General features: G+C 35.7%; 2 protein-coding genes across 2 annotated transcripts in view; one reads left to right on the top strand and one right to left on the bottom strand.

Moving 5' to 3' along the window:
• Nucleotides 1–1,687, bottom strand: part of LOC142351815 (uncharacterized) — a 38,240-nt gene extending 36,553 nt beyond the window's left edge. The window contains exon 1 of the mRNA XM_075404016.1: nt 1,274–1,687. Within this exon, the coding sequence (XP_075260131.1) occupies nt 1,274–1,567 (294 nt within the window). The 5' untranslated portion in view covers nt 1,568–1,687. The remainder of the gene's footprint in view (nt 1–1,273) is intronic.
• Nucleotides 1–19,779, top strand: part of LOC142351835 (dihydropteridine reductase-like) — a 131,767-nt gene that overhangs the window by 64,460 nt on the left and 47,528 nt on the right. The gene's annotated exons all lie outside the window — the stretch shown is intronic.

Genomic DNA, 19,779 nt, shown 5'->3' with positions numbered 1-19,779 from the left:
GTCTAATATCCTTTTCTTTCGAACGCGTTCTGCTTTTCAGATTTTATTATCCTTCAGGTAAATTAATTTTACCAATTCTTTTAATAGGCGCAAGTTTTGCTTCTCAAAATTTTCTAATTTACGCTATATTTTCAATTGAATCAATCTGAGGAGAATGAAGCTAGAGCAAAACAAGTTAACATAAGTGAGATAAAAAAGACCCAAATTCCAAAAAATCACTGATATTTTCTAAACACAAAAATAAACAAGGTCATAGGAGCCATTCGATATCAAATGAAAACGCAATTAAAGAAGCCAATTGGATTCATTTGATTTGTAGAAGTAATTGAGAAGACTGCAAAGCAGCAATTTCAGGCTAAAACAATTCAGACTCAATTTTAGTTTACAAAAACAATTTGCTAGCAATAAAAACAATGAGCTAATACCGAAAACATATTATATCCGATGTTCCTTTGCAGTGAACAAAACTAGCCCTGATAAAGGTGCGCATCCAACTAAAACACCTAATTGTCCCAAACATTCATGAAATAGATAATTTGGCCGTTCTAGCAATTTTTGATGAAAAACTCTCAAATATCTGAGGCAGTTTTGGAGTTTAATCATGTTTTTAAAACTCCTAAGCTAGCCATTTTTACAGTGCAAAATTGATGAAAGTCAAATGCGCTTAAAGTACTTCTACAATTGCACAGGCTGTATTTAGCAACGCATAAGTTGACTTTGAATTTGGTACAGGAAATTACTAGCTTACAGTGAACGCAAAGCTTGCGTAATTTGGTTTTTTTCATATTACCACATGCGTTTTTGCACGCTCAAATATGTTTAAGCATAGTGGCGCACGTAAAATTGATTATAAATAGACGAGCAATTGCGTGAACTAAATAATATAAGAGCAAAGGTTTCAATTTTATGACAAAAGGTCCCATTTTTGAAGAATGAGCATCAAAAAGTTTTTGTGGTTTCCACTTCACTACTTCTCTAATCAAGCCATAATTATTCCCTCAGATTCTCTAATTGTAGATTAGGTTTGATGTAATGAAAAAAATAGTCGCTTGCACTGTTTTTTACAATCGTGAAAAAAAAATAAAAGAATTGAGCCGAAGTGTTGGTATAGTAGCGTCAAAAGCAGGTCTAATATTTTAACAGGTCGTTTCTTGAATAAATGCATATAGTATTCACTGTCTTAATCATTGTAGAGGTTAATGATGTTATTCTATATAGCGGTAAGGCAGTCTTTAATAAGTTAAAATGGTTTCAAAACCCGGTGTATGCTAACCTTTGGTAAACAAATCTTCAGCTTTTTGCCCCCTGCCCAGGGTCTGATGTTCAGTGTGTGATTGCATTCGCTGTTCACAATTTTCTGGTCTATTTTCTGGTTGGCCCACGGAACCAATTTTCGATCTATGTTGGCTGGCTTGGGTTTATCGGAGCCCAACGGGCGCTTTATCTCCTCCCCTTGTTCCTCTGAACTCTCTGGGGGACTTTCCTCGAGGAAAACAAAGAACGCGCATAAAAATAAAGTAATAAGAAAAAGCGTTGGAAAATGCTTATCTAACGAGCTCTGCCGCATGCTTTTGAAAAGGCTCACTTTTTTCACTTCAAATGAAAATGGCTCTTTTGACGGCTAGAGTTTGAAAAGTTAAATTGGTTTTTCTCATTATGGTTATGCTCTTGATTTGGGGATACCGAATACAATATTCATTTGATTACGTAATTCTGTTCACACGCGTGGCTCGAAAATTTGTGGTACGCTTCAGCCTTTACGCGCGTTACTTGTGAAACGTCAGATTAATTAGAAAATAAATTAACATTTTGAGTTAGTAAAAGGTTTAAAGCGGTCTTGAGTGAGACCTAAGAACATGGCTTACTTTTAGAAAAACTAAGAATTTATGATAAACTACAATAAGGTTGAAGGCGATTTTTCTGAGCTCATGTTTATACTGTTTTTTTCTTTTGATCTGCTATTAAGAAACGTTGATGAGTTCAGTGCTGGAAAGCTTGGGTCTTTGCCATTATAGCCCACAATCCAAAAAACTGAAACCCATGGTTATGTCATTTTTTCTAATACTTTTTTAGCACCATGTGGCAAGAATGATAAACCAAGGGGGAGGTTCAGACCAAACTAGGCCCTTTCCAAACTACGTCATTTGATCAGAGCAATGTGGGTCTCAAATAGCCTCTGATCAGATCATTCCAGACTCAAGACACTTCTGATCAGAGCCGTACGAACCAAAAGTTTGCTCGAATTTGGTGAAAACAAAACCATGATGATGAAAACAAAACCTGATGAGACGAGACTTTGCCTTGTGATCTTTACATATTATAATACATAATTTCCTTGAACTCATATAATGTATTCTGAAATTCGCATGGTATAAGCATTTCCGACATAGAATAATCAACTTCAAATCGAAATTCAAAAATTTTGTAAATTATATAAAATAAAAAAGAAATAAACCAAAAATGCTTAGTTCCTATTTGGTGAGATTCAGTTCAAGTTCAAGTCCTCTAATGAATCCCAAAAACTGGATAGTTTAATATTTGAGCTTCTAAATTCTTCTGCTTAAAAGAGCGCTCATAAATAACGCTTTTTCAATTGCGTTGGATTGAGCAGTGTTGATTACCAAGAGAGGCTGCAAAAAGAGCGTGAAATGTCACACTTCGCTGCATGAACAAAAAACTGCCCTCACATTGCATTTGCTTTGTCTCCCAAGCAACACGCAACATATGGCACAGGGGCATGTCTTCGAATATCTAACTGCGATAGTCCAGATATCGTTTAGATTCAGCTCTTTTTGTCCGGCTAAATTTTTATCCTAAATTTTGAAAAAATAAGGAATGTTTTCTTCGTTTTATTAACTTTTATAAATATTGTTTGAACTGATTACCATAACCACTGGTCTATTAACCACAAAGTGAATACTAAGTTGACTTAGCATTATGCCCTTGGGGCCATTTTTTAAAACAAAAATTGTGTTTTATAATGTTTTAGCATACGCTACGTCTGGGATCCGCATAAAATACACCCCCATTGAGCGTTAGTGAAATCTGCACGGTCACATATACATTGATTGTCAGAATGTAGTGTATACGCACTTGAAAAAAAAGGACCTGGCTCCATTGAAAAACTTTCAGATCATGTCAGCAGGTTTCCAACTGGAGTCCACTCTGATCCTAGCCATTGCTAGCTGTCAGTTCCTTTGCAAAATATATTAGTGATTTGTATCATTAAGTTGACATCAAGCCTCGTGTTCAGCTGTCGTAGGAGTAAAAAAATCGCACACAATACATACAAATAAACAACAATTTATCCAAGTCTATCAATGAAAACTACCAGACTGTGGGAGTTTGGATTGTTAAAGATTAAATTTGACGTAGAATATTTTGACCCACAGTCCAGATATTTTTTGATAGCCTACAAAGAATATAAATTCATGAGGAAAAAAGTGGGAGAAAAATGATCAAGAAACTTTATTCACTTCGACTACCTGTTTGAGAGTTCAGGGACAATAGGCTTTTAAGCTTTTTTCAGAGATCTTTGAAAAACTTGATGAAACTACAGCTTTTTAGAGACAAAAGTCCAGCATTCTTCTACATGTAATCTTAAACAAGACTCCAAAGTCACTGGGACACATTTATGATTCTTAATCATAAAAATTGCAGAGGAAGGTAAGTTGATAAAGCAATTCGTCTGCATTCAATTAGCCTCCATTTTGTTTCAGTGTTTCCACATCGTTTGAAAATTGATGTGAACCTAAACAGAGCCTTCATTTGATATGATAGTCCAAAGAAATTGAACCACGCTAAGTTAAGGCACTCGGCTGACCAACAATCGTTACATACCTCAACTCAAGATGCAAAACTCCACTGCAGATGTTTGTAACTGAGGACTAACGCCGTGCCTCAGCGGCTCCTGGAATTCTATGTTGATCGATAACAGCTGATGTGTTGGAGTTGAGCTCAACAAAATATTCAAGTGCATTAAAAAATTAAATACCACCAAATTTTGCAACAAAAGTCTTATCAAATATCATTGGAATTTTCCACAAAAAAGCCAATAAATTCTATAGTTTGTGCGCTAAAACGCTTGTGAACTGAAAGTAAAACTAACACTCAATTTACTTAACCATAACCAGGCCAGTATCTCGACGTATACAAAAAATAAAAAATCAATTCAATCATTGGAGCGAGCTTCTGTTTGTTTTTATGTTAAATTCGGCGACAGTTCTATATGGTTAACAACTATTCCGTGGCATCGAAATTATCCTGAAAAATTTGAAGTTTATGATATCTAGTCACATATGTCGGAATCCTGACGATAAAAGATCTTGAAATACGTGCATAGACATTTGATGCGTTAACATTATATAGAAACTCGTTTTAAGTTCATACATTTACCCTCTAGGCTTGAAGCAATAACTTTGCATTTCATTTCACATAATCTAATGAGCACTTTTTTCCCGCTGTGGAAATAACTATTTTTAAGTTGTCAATTTCTAGTAACATCATTCTTTTAATTTTGCAACCACGCAAACAGATGTGAAAAATTTAATATTGTTTGACTTCATGCTTGTCTAGTTAAGCGAACATACAATTGATTCAATTTGCCTCAAATTACCGCTTCGCAAAAGCGTTACCCAAAATAAGTTGAGTTGAACATGGCACAATCAGCAGGAAAATATGCATTTCGCTCTGGATTGTCCATTTCTGTGATCATGAAACCCGTTACTTTGTGTACAAATGAAACTAAATAAGCTTAAATAAATTGATTAAAACCTACCTAATTGATCTCTCTAGTTTTCGCCCCAGTTTTTTATTGATTTGCACTCGACAATTTCCCCTCGGAAACTAACTTAAAAATAATGCACATCCCCTTCATGTCAAGAACTTTGCTCTTTCCTCATTTATTTTGTTTCTGCAAAGATTTTTCAAAAGAATTCAACAACCGCAAATCTGACAAAATAACAACCATCGCAACTTGCATGACTACGCCGTCTGATGGTGGGTTTAAACGCTGACCTTTGAATCATCGGAAGCTCACCAGTGAAGTAAAATTCTTCAGGAGCACTTTCAATTGCCTCCTCTACGGTACATTAGGGCATAGACCCTTAACATCGAAGGATACTATTTGATCGGTTTCCTACAATATGATAGTTTCGAAAGCAGCTCATCCCTCTTTTCAGTTATTCTTAAAATTTTGAGCTGTTAAATTCGGAAAAGGTGACAGAAAAGTTTTTTCTGATGCCGCAACAACTACGGGAATCAGCAGTATCGGGCAAAGCGGAGCACCTTTTTTAAAAGTCATTTCGCAAATCCATAAAGTCTGGCCCGTTACGATTCTTTTCTATTGAGCCTCTGAAATCTTTTCACGTATTTTTCCCTCTTTCATTATTTGAGGCAAACTGCTATTGATCAGTTTCTTCCATTTCCTTGTTAGATCGTGACTTTTACTACTACGAGACGACTCCAATTGATTTTCAATCAACATCTCGTTTAACTTATCTACATATGTTGTCTTCTTCATCACACAAAGTCCGCACACTTTCTCAAACGACACAACTAGTAAATTTTTCAACCACTCTGTCCATCGATGACTCAAGAACTTTTTTTGCGTAGAATTAGAATGAAGATTCTACATAAAGCCTTTCGCCATTGTTTTTGTACTTCCGTAAATCACGAACAAGTCTGACTAATTGAAAAGTGCTCTTTAGTAAATTTTACTTCGACATGATGCTTTTGGGTATAACGAAAATAAGTACAGAACAAGTTTGGAAAGCTCAACACAGTCTAATATAGCTACAAGTTTACAAGATCCACTCCGCAAACGCCAGTCTTGTCTATGTCAGAGCCCCGGCAATTTGTTTTTAAGTCTCTTACCAAACAATTTGATATAATAAAACAAGTCCTTCTCAGTTTTGTGCACGATTGATGGGAAAAATTCATTTTCACATCACGCCTCAGAATTTCTCCATCTTCCTCAAGTTTCTTATCCGACAATGTACGGATAAGAAATTATTCAGCACAAATTATTATTTTTCTCAAACGCTCAAGTTAACTTTTGTACGGGACTTTTTCTAAAAAAAACATTTAGGAATTCTGAATTTCAAAGAAAATCCGGAAAGGTATCATGATTGTTACAATTTGTTAGGAAAGTGATTCGATATTTAAAGGCCATTGTTTAACTCGAAGACCTTATATAGTGTTCTTCCTTTATTCTTGTCAAAATAAGTTGGGCGGCTAGACAATTGGATGATTGATTGTTTCAGGTTGTCAACAAATTTAGTCGTTTCAAATGAAAGACACGATTGAAAGTTGACAAAAACACGCAAGATTTTTGTCTGTATATATTTTAGGCAAAAATTAATTATGGCTTAAGTTTTTATTGCATAATGTTGCTGCACTGATAAATTGTAAAGGCTTTTTGTGCATAATTGTCTTTTTATTCGTGTATGAAATGCAAACGATATGCTATAAAATGTATAAATGAGGCGTGTCTGTTTTCTTTGGAGACAGAAAATTATTGGTTTCTGATTTTCGTAATTAAGAAGGTTATTACAGTCTTTAAGTTTGAGAGGGCATTGGTTGCCTGAGCCGTTCGCTCTAATAAACAACATGAATCGTTCCTAGCAGATATATAACAAACTTACAGCCTTATAGAAGTCTCTTGGTGAAATGATTCCAGACTTTTGAAAAACTAGCAGAATATATAAACTTTTCATTTATCAATTTTGACAACTATGCCGTAGAAAAACTTCTCATCTTACAATTGAGATACCTGAGTGAGAAATTTTGTTTTTCAAAGCAGTAAGTGGGGTGCATGCTCTCTTTAGCCCTCAGGACCATGCACAGGGATTGCTTTTTTTGGGATTGCTCCTCATTTAACTTACATATTATACGAAAATTTGAAAGAACCAATTTTTTCCAGCCAGTTGAAGGTTAAAAATGTTACACTTCTTTTCAAAAAGATGATCCGCTCGATGTTTTTGGATAGAGACTAATATCAGTCAATATTGCATTCTCCAAAAATATGCATAAATAATAGATCAACAAAGATCAGGTTTTCTTTTACGCTTAACATAATGAGGGACAAGCAAATCGGATTCAGAAACAACGATTCAACTAGCGATGTTTTAATATTACTAATGTATACATTTTGAAAAACAAAACTCATGGTAAAAACTTATAATTGCGGTTTTACTGGACTTTTATAAGCATTTGGTTCGATGTTTCACTCAACGCTCCTAGAAAAACCAAAAGGAATGGGGATTTAATCCTTAGGCTATAAAATGATTGAAAACTATCTAACGAATAGGTATCAACGAGTACGTGTCAACAATGTCTACTCTATTTGCTACCAAAAAGCAAGGTGTGCCAACGGGAAATGAGCTTGGTCGATTACCTTATAGTTGGTACAATAACTTTTTCAGAAATTCATTGAACCCTATTAAAAACTTATGCAATATGCAGATGACTTCTTGTTATTGACCGATAATATCAACAACTTTGCAAGCTAGATTTTTTTTGGTAAAGTGAGTTATACTAAGCCATGAACTGAATTTGAAACCAGTGACAAAACAATACATCAAATTAGCCAAGCTATCAGAATAAAACCAATGATTGGAAAAAACGGTTTAAGAAAAATTCTAATGCAAATATCCTGGCATTAAAAATTACATCAAAATATTTCAAGTTTGAATCTCAGCTCAAAAAATCCTACAGATCATGGCAATAGAAATTAAAACCACATAAGCAATGTCTCATCTCCCAACAGAAACTTTAAAAACTTTTCAGATCGAGTGTTTCGCCAAATTTAAACTACTGGGCTTCTGTGTTAGTTATCTTAACAAGAATTTAAAGTCAAGTTTGGAACGATAAGTAAACAAAGGATTGAAGTCAACTTTTTCATATCTAGATATGAAAGTTCAAAAGATCTGGGAATCAACAAAAACCTTTATTTATTCAACATCGAATACGCTCAGTTTTGTAATTTTTTTACTACTACAGCACCAATCAAAAGCTAGCAACTGAAGGTAACTTGAAACTTCGAAGTGCGATTTACCTTATGCATGATCAAACAAAGAAATTAATCCTCCAAGGTCACCGGTTGACAAATTATTCCTACATTTTTTTCCAGAACTAATAAGTGGAAAAAATGAGACCTAAGTATCTACAAACGTTGAACGTAAAAAGAACAAACGTGAAAAAGCGCCATAAAAATTTTCCAGTCTGTAATTCTAAATTTTTTTGGATTTTGAGCTTTCAGGTTTGAAAAATTTTCCGTTTGCTGAATGAAAAATTGACACCCAGTCAGAGCTGATTTTCGAACGCATAAACTCATGGTGATGGACGGTTGTTATTAACTTGACAGTTTTAACCACCTCAATCACTCCTCGTCCACCATTCTCCACCTGTTGATCAATAAAGAAACCAACCTCTCGCTGGTTACTCGAGAGCGATTCGCCCGATTTTAGTCGGTTATGTTTAGTTTTATCAGTTCTCAAAAAACTATGTTGGATATGATAACAGAAACATCCCATACGTAAAAATTCAACATCAGAAAGAAGATCAGTTGATAATTCTACTCTGCCAAAGACACAGCGCTCAATTTTTTACCAACTGGTTATCGAAGAAACTTGCTATAAAAATGTATGGAAATTTTGTGTTACTTCTGCAATCCATATAACAATTCACATCCTTGGATGTTCATCTACACCAAAGTTTCAGACTGATCTGACAAATAGACATAGTTTCATAGTTTTTTTCGAGAGCTGTCCCATTTTCTGGAAAAATTATTAATATTTCATCTGTAATCGGATTTATACAGTTTCAACCCCCGTGTTCCTTTTTAATAAAATAACTAGTAATACTACTAACTTGAAAAGTTTTGTTGTCCGAAGTGGACTCTCTGTAACTGTTAGAGCTGAAATGCTGAATGCATGAAGCGGCTAAACAACTTGCAAAGTTTTATAAATAGAACAAACAGATCTGATTGACCTATGAACTTGATTAATTGAGTTATTCTTTTGGTCTCGATCTTAATTTTGGGACATCTCATGCTAGGACCCATCAAACTGGCAACTTTTAAAAAAAAGAACAAAAAATTCAAAATATATAAATAGCTTCTTTTTGGATTGCAACGTGTTGCCAATTTCTTTTTACAAAGAAAAAAATAGAAGTTTATTTTGCACTAAATAGAGGTTAATTTGGATGTTGATAAATTCTCTTTGAGACGACTCGAGCCAATTGACGTTGAAAATCCTTGCTTTTTTGCTTAAAAAGGTTGTTTCCATTTTTTCAGGACTTGAGTGTCCTTTTTGCGTTTAATTTTGTTTATTTTTGAAAGGTTGTCGGTGTTTTAGTTTGTATGCATTACGTATATCCCTATACAGATGATATTGAGCCTTTTGCTTCTACTAATACTTCTCTTAGGAGCTACAAATTGTGTTAGATAGCACTCACCTCATTATTTGATGAAAAATACCATTGGTATGGCTTTTTCTGATGTCCCTTTGCATAATGGCAGAGAAACTGCTCTGCATTATCTTCGTAGAAAGGATGCTTGGGTTGACTATATATACTTCTTGTTCATAAAACTGGGCATAGTGTGATTGCAATTTTTAATTCTTTATTCAATAAACTATATGATTTTTTTGATTCTATCAACGGAACTCTTGGGTACAATCAACTACCGTTTTTCTAAATGTTAAATTAATTAATGTTTACATGTTTACATGAATATTGTCTAGAAATCAATTGCTTCTCATTATATAAAGGGTAACAAAGTTCACTCTTAAACTAATGCAAATTCAAGCTGAACCAATATTATATAACAAAATTAATATGTTTATCGTATGACATAACTTTCATGGACATCACACTATCCTTCTTTTTAAAATTCTTCCCCAATGAAAAAACAATCAAAAGTAAGCACCAATTTCCAATTACACGCGTAACAAATATTTTTCAGCTCCGGTTACTAGTTTGTTCTATTTGAACGTAGAAAATGATTTTAGTAAGCTGTGTAGGTACATTGGATTGATTAATTCATTGCGACCAAAATTCCAGATATAAACGTCATAATCATTCATAGACAGTGCTTTATCATTTTGTGATTATGGAATTGTATCAGCCATTTTTTTGTTCCAAACAATCAAAGAGAATGATTATTGATTCCATTTTTTCTTAGGAAAAATTATGACTTCCTGTTTTTCGGGTATGTTAATTTTTTTGTTATTAATTGCATCACGTGCTGCAGTTTTTGGAATTGGACCTTTATTATCTCGTGTGGACCTGCATTCGTTAAATTCAGTTCTATGTCTCTGGTGAACGCTCTCCGTGGAGAGTGTAAACTGACGAAGGAATCGCTTCTTACTAAATCAGTTTGTTTTGGTGATTTGCTGGTGTCCTGTATCCATTCTTTGATAGTATTTTCAGGCTTTATCTCTAAATGTTCTTTCCAATTTTTCCGCGATTTATCTATAAAACCAGTTTTATCTGGACTGAGACTGAATATAGGCATTAGTTTAAAGTTGCCGTGATGCGGTTTCAGAATTTTGGTGTTAAGTTTCAAAATACTTTGAATCTGTGATCAGGAAGCTTGAGCAAGTTATGCAGTAACATATTTTCGCAGAAGAAATTTACAGTAAGTAAGAATCAGTGAAATCTTGGATGTAAGAGTTGGCTTAAAAAGACGCATATCGTGCACTATCGGCCTGGCAATTGCGTCAAGCTGACCAGTCTTCGTAAGTTGGGGGCTGTCTGTCAACTTGTCTTAACGTCTTCTAGTAACTTTATCCCTGTATCGGTTTTGGACTTAGAATAGGGAAACTCTTCGGGATCAGGTAGCTCAGACAACATGCTTTAAAGTATCTAAGATTCTGGAACAATTATCCTTGTAGCTTTCATTTTATTGCAGATATTTTAATCTGGCATAATTTTGATATGCAATCCAAAGTAAAGATGCAGATGTTACATCCAAGATGTTCTTTTTGCGTTTTGGCACATTTTTCCAATTGAGGCAGTACTCATCTAATGTAAAAGAGTCTGATGCAGACATCAGTAACCAGATTTCAAGACACATATTCCTGGCTTTTCAGGGTGAGGAAAAGAGCAGTTTCCTGTCGAGCTCACAGAAAGTGCCGTCAGCGCACCGTAAAAAAAACAATGATGAGAAACAAAATTACTGACTGAGTTTTGTCTCCATCTTATGAAGAAGATTTTGTTCGTAAAGGAGCCAAGCAATTGTCAAACTGCTCCTTTGTGAGAACAGTAGATTCTATAGAAATATTGCCCTCCTATTGAAAACTGAGTTTTTTCTTTTGATTCAAGCTGAGTTATGAGCACGGTCTCAGCGTTTTAGCTCTGAAGGCTGTCTGACTGGAAGCAAATGTATGGCAAGGTTCAACAGCAAACCTTGCTACTAATTGTCGTAGAAATTCTATGCCGTACAACGAAAGAAGCTCGTTTGTTGGTATTGCAAGGCTCAGTCTGTCTGGTGACATAAATTGGCTTTTATATCTTTAGTTCAAGACTGCAGTGGTTCGCTTGGCACCAAAAATGTTTTCAACCTGTAATTCAACAAATTGGGCACCAAGCTCAAAAAATTGTTTTTGAAGGCATTAATCGCGGCTTCGTAGCTTTTCACTTCAACATAAACAGGGTTCAGATGTGAAGCAATGGTGTCAAGATTAAAACTTAGGTGTTGAATAGAGTATAAAATTTCGATCCTTATACTGAATTTCGGCCATCAATTGATCTATGCGTCTAATCTCAGCAAATTATTTGTAACGAGATAAAACTTTTCTTCCATTTTGTCTTCCATTCTTTGACATAATCTGATAGTGCAATTGTTTTTTAATGCTTTTGCCCGATGTTTTCTACATTTGATTTTGAATTTTCTTTGTATGGCCCGAAAACTTCAATAAGTCCACCACCATACCTCCAATAATTGTCAATAAAACTCCTGGACCGGATAGTCCAACTACGGCAATGGTCGCTATAGGACAGCCATCATCCTTTTTGTACAGGTCTTGATTTTTTTGGTTGGTATAACAGTCTTGCAGTTCAATTCCGAATTTAATTCCGCTTCCGTTGTACCAGTATGACTTCTTCGTTGATTTTTGCCCAGAGCCAATTTACAAAGAAAGGGTCTTGTGTTGTATTAAATGGAATAGAAGAGTCAAGCGTGCAAAAATCGGATGGTTTCACCATTTCTCTCCTAGTTTTGATAGCAGTCCCGCAACTCCAGTTTTCAATTTTCAGCTATAATTGAGGATTGGGAGTAGAAAATCAACACTTATAAATTTTTCAGCCAGAAGAATATTGGATTGCTGATGATTTTTTTGTTCCAAACAATCAAAGAGAATGATTATTGATTCCATTTTTTTCTTAGGAAAAATTATGATTTCCTGTTTTTTGGGTATGTTAATTTTTTTGTTATTAATTGCATCACGTGCTGCAGTTTTTGGAATTGGACCTTTATTATCCCGTGTGGACCTGCATTCGTTAAATTCAGTTTTATGTCTCTGGTGAACGTTCCCCGTGGAGAGTGTAAAGTGACGAAGGAATCGCTTCTTACTAAATTAGTTTGTTTTGGTGATTTGTTGGTGTCCTGTATCCATTCTTTGATAGTATTTTCAGGCTTTATCTCTAAATGTTCTTTCCAATTTTTCCGCGATTTATCTATAAAACCAGTTTTATCTGGACTGAGACTGAATATAGACATTAGTTTAAAGTTGCCGTGATGCGGTTTCAGAATTTTGGTGTTAAGTTTCAAAATACTTTGAATCTGTGATCAGGAAGCTTGAGCAAGTTATGCAGTAACATATTTCCGCAGAAGAAAATTGCAGTAAGTAAGAATCAGTGAAATCTTGGATGTAAGAGTTGGCTCAAAAAGACGCATATCGTGCACTATCGGCTTGGCAATTGCGTCAAGCTGACCAGTCTTCGTAAGTTGGGGGCTGTCTATCAACTTGTCTTAACGTCTGCTAGTAACTTTATCCCTGTATCGGTTTTGGATTCAGAATAGGGAAACTCTTCAGGATCAGGTAGCTCAGACAACATGCTTTAAAGTATCTAAGATTCTGGAACAATTATCCTTGTAGCTTTCATTTTATTGCAGATATTTTAATCTGGCATAATTTTGATATGCACTCCGAAGTAAAGATACAGATGTTACTGTTACATCCAAGATGTTCTTTTTTCGTTTTGGCACATTTTTCCAATTGAGGCCGTACTCACCTAATGTAAAAGAGTCTGATGCAGACATCAGTAACCAGATTTCAAGACACATATTCCTGGCTTTTCAGGGTGAGGAAGACAGCAGTTTCCTGTCGAGCTCACAGAAAGTGCCGTCAGCGCACTGAAAAAAAACAATGATGAGAAAAAAAATTACTGACTGAGGTTTGTCTCCATTTTATGAAGAAGATTTTGTACGTAAAGGAGCCAAGCAATTGTCAAACTGCTTCTTTGTGAGAACAGTCGATTCTATAGGAATATTGCCCTCCTATTGAAAACTGAGTTTTTCCTTTTGACTCAAGCTGAGTTATGAGCACTTTCTCAGCGTTTTAGCTCTGAAGGCTGTCTGACTGGAAGCAAATGTATGGCAAGGTTCAACAGCAAACCTTGCTACTAATTCTCGTAGAAATTCTATGCCGTAAAATGAAAAAAGCTCGTTTGTTGGTATTGCTAGGCTCAGTCTGTCTGGTGACATAAATTGGCTTTTATATCTTTAGTTCAAGACTGCAGTGGATCGCATGGCATCAAAAATGTTTTCAACCTGTGATTCAGCAAATTGGGCACCAAGCTCAAAAAATTGTTTTTGAAGGCATTAATCGCGGCTTTGTAGCTTTTCACTTCACCATAAACAGGGTTCAGATGTGAAGCAATGGTGTCAAGATTAAAACTTAGGTGTTGAATAGAGTATAAAATTTCAATCCTTTTACTGAATTTCGGCCATCAATTGATCTATGTGTCTAATCTCAGCAAATTATTTGTAACGAGATAAAACTTTTCTTCCATTTTGTCTTCCATTCTTTGACATAATCTGATAGTGCAATTGTTTTTTTTAATGCTTTTGCCCGATGTTTTCTACATTTGATTTTGAATTTTCTTTGTATGCCCCGAAAACTTCCATAAGTCCACCACTGCCTCCAATAATTGTCAATAGAACTCCTGGACCGGATAGTCCAACTCCGGCAATGGTCGCTATAGGACAGCCATCATCCTTTTTGTACAGGTCTTGATTTTTTTTGGTTGGTATAACAGTCTTGCAGTTCAATTCCGAATTTAATTCCGCTTCCGTTGTACCAGTATGACTTCTTCGTTGATTTTTGCCCAGAGCCAATTTACAAAGAAAGGGTCTTGTGTTGTATTAAATGGAATAGAAGTGTCAAGCGTGCAAAAATCGGATGGTTTCACCATTTCTCTCCTAGTTTTGATAGCAGTCCCGCAACTCCAGTTTTCAATTTTCAGCTATAATTGAGGATTGGGAGTAGAAAATCAACATTTAAAAATTTTTCAGCCAGAAGAATATTGGAGTGCTGATGAAAAATGATTCCACGCCTGAAGATTCTGTCGTACATATTTCTTGTTTTGGTCCCTGTAAAAAATTTTAGCAATGAAGCCCTAAAAACGTTTGATTGCGGAGTTTTCTAGTTGTTGAGTTGGAAGTGGTTTTCCATAAACAGAGACTGGTTGATCAAAACAATTTGATGCATCAATAGTTTTGATTATTATTGTGAAATGAACAACCATGATACCCATTTGTTTGTTTGACATTTAAAATCGTTTTTTTTGTTTGAGTTGAAAGTTCAACAGTTCAGTTAATCGGAATTTTTTAAATTCACTAAACTGACTGCAAATTAAATGTCGGGGGCTCTTTTTATCTTCAGAAATTTCTGTTTTTTTCGGTTTTAAACTTGAGCTGAGAAAGCTAAAACACTTTCAAAGCATATGGGTATCATAAAATTGTATATTGACATTTTAGTTGTTTAATCCTCAATAAAATTGATGACTGCTCTTGAAAGCTGTCCACTGACAGATTTGGTAGAGGACATAATTGTGTGGCTAGAGGGCAAACTGTATCTGTTTTGAATGATGAAGTCTCATAGTTTTTGTTTCAGTTTCATCTTAAAACTATGTGCGAACAGTACTGTTGGCACTGCAATGGTAGTGAAAGAGCGAACAATCTTTCAGATATAATGGAAAAAAGTGCAATCCGTTCTTGTGTGCTTCTTGCAACAAACGAGTTCAAGAAGAAGTATAAACCAGATGCTAGCGTGTTGAATACTCTTCACGACCGTGCTCGCTCAATTCGATTGCAAGGTGACAAACTCATTTATGGCACAAAGGTGTGAAGGTGCCAACTATTGAGGAGACTTCCATTGCGTTGCAAGGCGCACACTTTAATGAAGCGGGTGGCCAAATTCAATCACTGAAAAACATCGAGATAGCTCTAGGCTCCGTGTTTATGGGTATCCCGGCCCTCTTAGGGGGAGTCTCTGGAGCTTTACAAGAGTTAGACCAAGATCTCCTACGTCTCTTTTCATCGCAATACGTTTTCTTATTCTATATAACTTCACACAGTTAGGTCGCGCGTTCATTCTAAAAGAAATAACTCTGCTTAGATACCTGCTGCCTTGTTCTAATTGCAAGATGAACATTATTCAGAGCAGCGAATTCAAATTTGAGGTGTTACGCAAAATCGGATAAAGCTATGTGCTCAAAACTTGGAGTTCAGTTCTAGAGGGATCCATGTTTCTACCCTATCCATTGCCTTTCCCTCGGTGTCACTGAGGGTCCCAAATTCAAGTCATAAGTGTTGGGAAAACATCAGGTGGGCGTGCGCTGACCGTATGTTGACACAAGGGTTCGTAGCATATTTTAAAGGGTAGCTGGCTATGCCTCCAATGAATTTGAGGGTCTCCTTACGAGAAAGAACCAGAGAGTCTGTTGGAGAACACTGGGTTGATGCGTGTTTGCCCCGTTTATACAATTTAGGCTTTCATTTCGATCACAGACATAATCTTGACAATAGTTGGCGTCAATTTTAAATTAGAGTGTCACGAAACGGCATTTTTTTGTTCGACAGGTTTTCGTCTCTGGCAATCATAGCTTTCATTTCACTTTTTGGTCCGCGCTTGTCTACTCAGGGTTGACATTGCCATGTTTTATGAAGATTCTTCTCATTCTGTTTGGAGCGTGTATGGGAACGCACAGACCGCTAAATTTTTCCAACACTCTAACTGTTCATTGAAGAGAAGTTTTGGTAAGGCGGACCCCATTACCAGTAACTGCCACTTACAGATTATATCGACAGGTATCTAAAACTTAGACAGATTTTTTGAAGACTCTCGTTGTTCTGACACAGATTAGATTACTGACTGTTTTTTTGCTTGCCGGTTTGGGATGAAATTAAAACTGTGAGCAATTCGGACAGTGAGCCTCCATCAAAGACATAAAACTGTAACAACCTTCAACGGATGAACTGCAGTTTTCACGGCCAAAGTCATTTGTCTTCCGAAAACTTAAGCTGTGTTTTTAAATAATGTTGTTTCTAATTTCATACTTATGGTTTCCTGCAAAAATTGTCCAAAAGCAAAATTTTGAGTGGTTTTTAAGGTTTTCGCAGACGAATTCTCAGCAAAGATTTTTGTCCGAATTTGGCCAAACCAACGTCTGGGGAGTTGAAATCCCCCCTATTTTAATATCTCTGACTTTATCTTCAAGGTCAAAGTGCATTGAATTTGCAATTGTTCAATTTTTTGATCACTTGCGCGAATGTTTTTAAGTGTACGTGTCCAAAGCAGCTGTCAATGTAACGCAATGCATATTCAATGTCGTAAAAAGTTATAGTTTTAACATTGTATTAATTTTCAATTACCGCAATTTGTTAAATTACTTAGAGTTTTGCGAAGCAAAGAATCTAACTTTTCCTGATTTTCCCCTATTGCCATGGATGGAAGCGTTTTCATAACAACCCGAAAATATTTTTATAATAAACAGATTTGAATGTTTTTGTTGACTTCAATTGCAATTTTTTCCACTGATTGGCTTTGGAGGGTCAAGCGACCCCATCTTTATTCATCAAACTCAGATGATAACGTTTACATTTGAGTTAGCAAATTTGCGCTCGATTTAACGCAAAACTAAATAACAGCTTAGTCCGTCGAGTGCACATCCAAATCATGGATAAAATAATTTCTGTTATCCATTTCGCCGCGTTTTCTTTACTTTTGATCTGAGACTGCACGATTGTGAGTATTAGGATTTTGAGGTTCCCATTATGTCAGAGAGCCAGGTGTTTTTTGAAGAACACTGGATTAGTGAACAAGGTCTGCTCACTTTTATACAATTTATGCTTTAATTTAGCTCAAAGGCATAATCTTGATAATATTTGGCGTGAATTTTTACCTGGAGATTCACAAATTGGCAGTATTTTTGTTCAACAGTTTCCCTGTTTGACAATTACAGATTTCATTTCAGTATTTGGGCCTCGCCTGTATACTCAGGGTGGACATTGACGTGTTTTAATAATATTTTGTTCATTCTAATTGGACTGTGTATCGATGTGGGAACGCAGAGATCGGTAGTTTTTTCCCACATTCTTGCTGTGGAGTGAGAAGAGATGCTGGGAAGGCCAACTTTAATTCCATTGACTGCCAATAACAGATTCTCTTGACAGAAATGTAAAACTTGCAGAACTGTTTGAAGACTTTTCTTGTTCTGACACAAATTAAGTTACTGATTTTTTTCTAGCATGGCACCTTCGGATTAAAATGAAACCGTGAGCAATTCGGTCTATGATGAAAAACTGTTTCATCGGATGAACTGTAATTTTTGTTTTCGGAGTCATTGGTTTATCAATAATTTAAGCTGTGTTTATAAATAAAGTTTTTTCTCTCACGTCATGATTAGTTCCGACATTATTTGTCCAATTTCTTTAACAAGTGCTTCCGGCTAACAGGGTAACGTTTTTCTATGATAACAAAACAAAAAAATCAAAAATTCTGAGTAGTTTTTAATGTCTCCCCATACGCATTCCCGGCTAAAATTTTTGTATGAATTTGGCCAATCCAATGGTTCCGTTGTATAGTTCGGCCGAATTGAGAGTCGAAACCTCCCTTTTGTATTATTTCCGAGTTTATCTTCCAAGTCAACCTCTCATTGAAATCTCAATTCTTCAATTTTTTCCACATTTCTGCTATTCTTCTTAAGTGTACGTGTCCCTAGGGCTGCAAATGTAGCTAATACAAATTCAAAGTCGTAAACAATTTTAGAGTTTACGTTGTATTAGATTTCATTTTCAGCAAGCTGTTAAAATTCGTAGAATTTTGCGAGGTAAACAATCCAATTTTTCCTACTTTTCAGTTTTTGCCACAGATGGAAAAGTAACTGTTGCACTGACACAATGAAGTCTGGGAAAAGCCTTGAGGGAGGAGTGATACTTTAGGATTGTTGTCAAACAAAACAGCTGATCCTTCATCATCGTTGAAATCATCATTATTAACATTACGAAAAACCTTACCAAAACGAACGGATTTTATATATTTTTGGATGTCTTCATTTAAAAATTCCTCCTGTGATTTGGCGAGCAATGCAACTCCATTTTTGTGCATCAAAAGTAGATGATGAGTTTGGCAATTGAATTCAAAAAAATTGCGCTTGATCAAACAAAAATCTGTAAGACGATTTAGTCCATTGAGTTGCCATCCATGTTCTGATAACGCAATTTCGGTTATATTTTTCGCTGCTATTTGTTCTTCTATTGTTGAGCTGAATCTTTACGATAAGGAGTAAAATGATGATTTGTAGAATCTTTTTGTCACTAAGTTGAAGATATAATTGCTCTCGTGTGATACGTAGTAAGCAATTGAAGATCCACAGTACGTAACTGTGTAATTATCAGGCTTGTTTCAGATTGGGATAAGTTCCGTTACTTTTTTTTCCCATTTTTATGTCAACGGACAGGCAATGAGCAACGTTTCTGGAATGTTGCAAGACATTGCCCTGAACATGAAATATGTTTGCCTGTCGATTGCATTAATGCCGTCAACCGTTCATTTTTTTGTTTTTCTGCTTGCACTCTGAAAGCTATTGTGCATTAGTCGGACACTTGATCTCAACAGGTCTTATTTTGTTTCTTTTTACCATCTGGCTTGGGCAACTAGTTTTTGTAGTTAACCTTTTTTGTTGTTCTGGGCGTACTTTTGTTCTAGAACGTTTATGGCGCTTTTTCAATTCCATTTAGCTTTTTTCTGTTATAGGACAACAGATGGAATCCGCTGGTATTATTAGTCAATTTTAACGGTTTCATTGAAATAAAGACAAGCCGGAGATTCTTTTTGAGAGATGGGTTGATTATCAGGGGTTCGTTCTCTGAAAAATTTTCTAAAGGCGGTACTGCAGATGGTGCAGGTACTGCTGCTCTGGTTGGTTCTCTAAGTATTGCAGGACAAACTTTTGCGGGTGCCGGGTCAGTTTTATCTTGCTGTTGAGTGAATTAGATATCACCGATAGGCGTCTGTAGATGGTCATCAATCATTGTTGGCTAACGTTTATGTTTGGTTATGCTTGGGTCTGTCTCGGATTTTTGTGAGTCAATTTGTTCTAAATCATCGGATACTTCGTATGATTTGATTAAGCGGAGACAAATTCTGTGTACATACACATGGGGTAAAATTTGTTCAATCTTTCCGAATGATGTAGTTCGAGTTAGAACTTTTTCAACTTGATAAAATGGTAACACTATTCATACTAATTTACTGACAAAAACTGATTGCG

This window comes from Convolutriloba macropyga, chromosome 13, assembly GCF_964194025.1.
Source record: "Convolutriloba macropyga chromosome 13, txConMacr16.3, whole genome shotgun sequence".
Classification (NCBI taxonomy): Eukaryota; Metazoa; Xenacoelomorpha; order Acoela; family Convolutidae; genus Convolutriloba; species Convolutriloba macropyga.
Note: the sequence above shows the minus strand (reverse complement) of the source record. Positions and strands in the feature narration are given on the sequence as shown.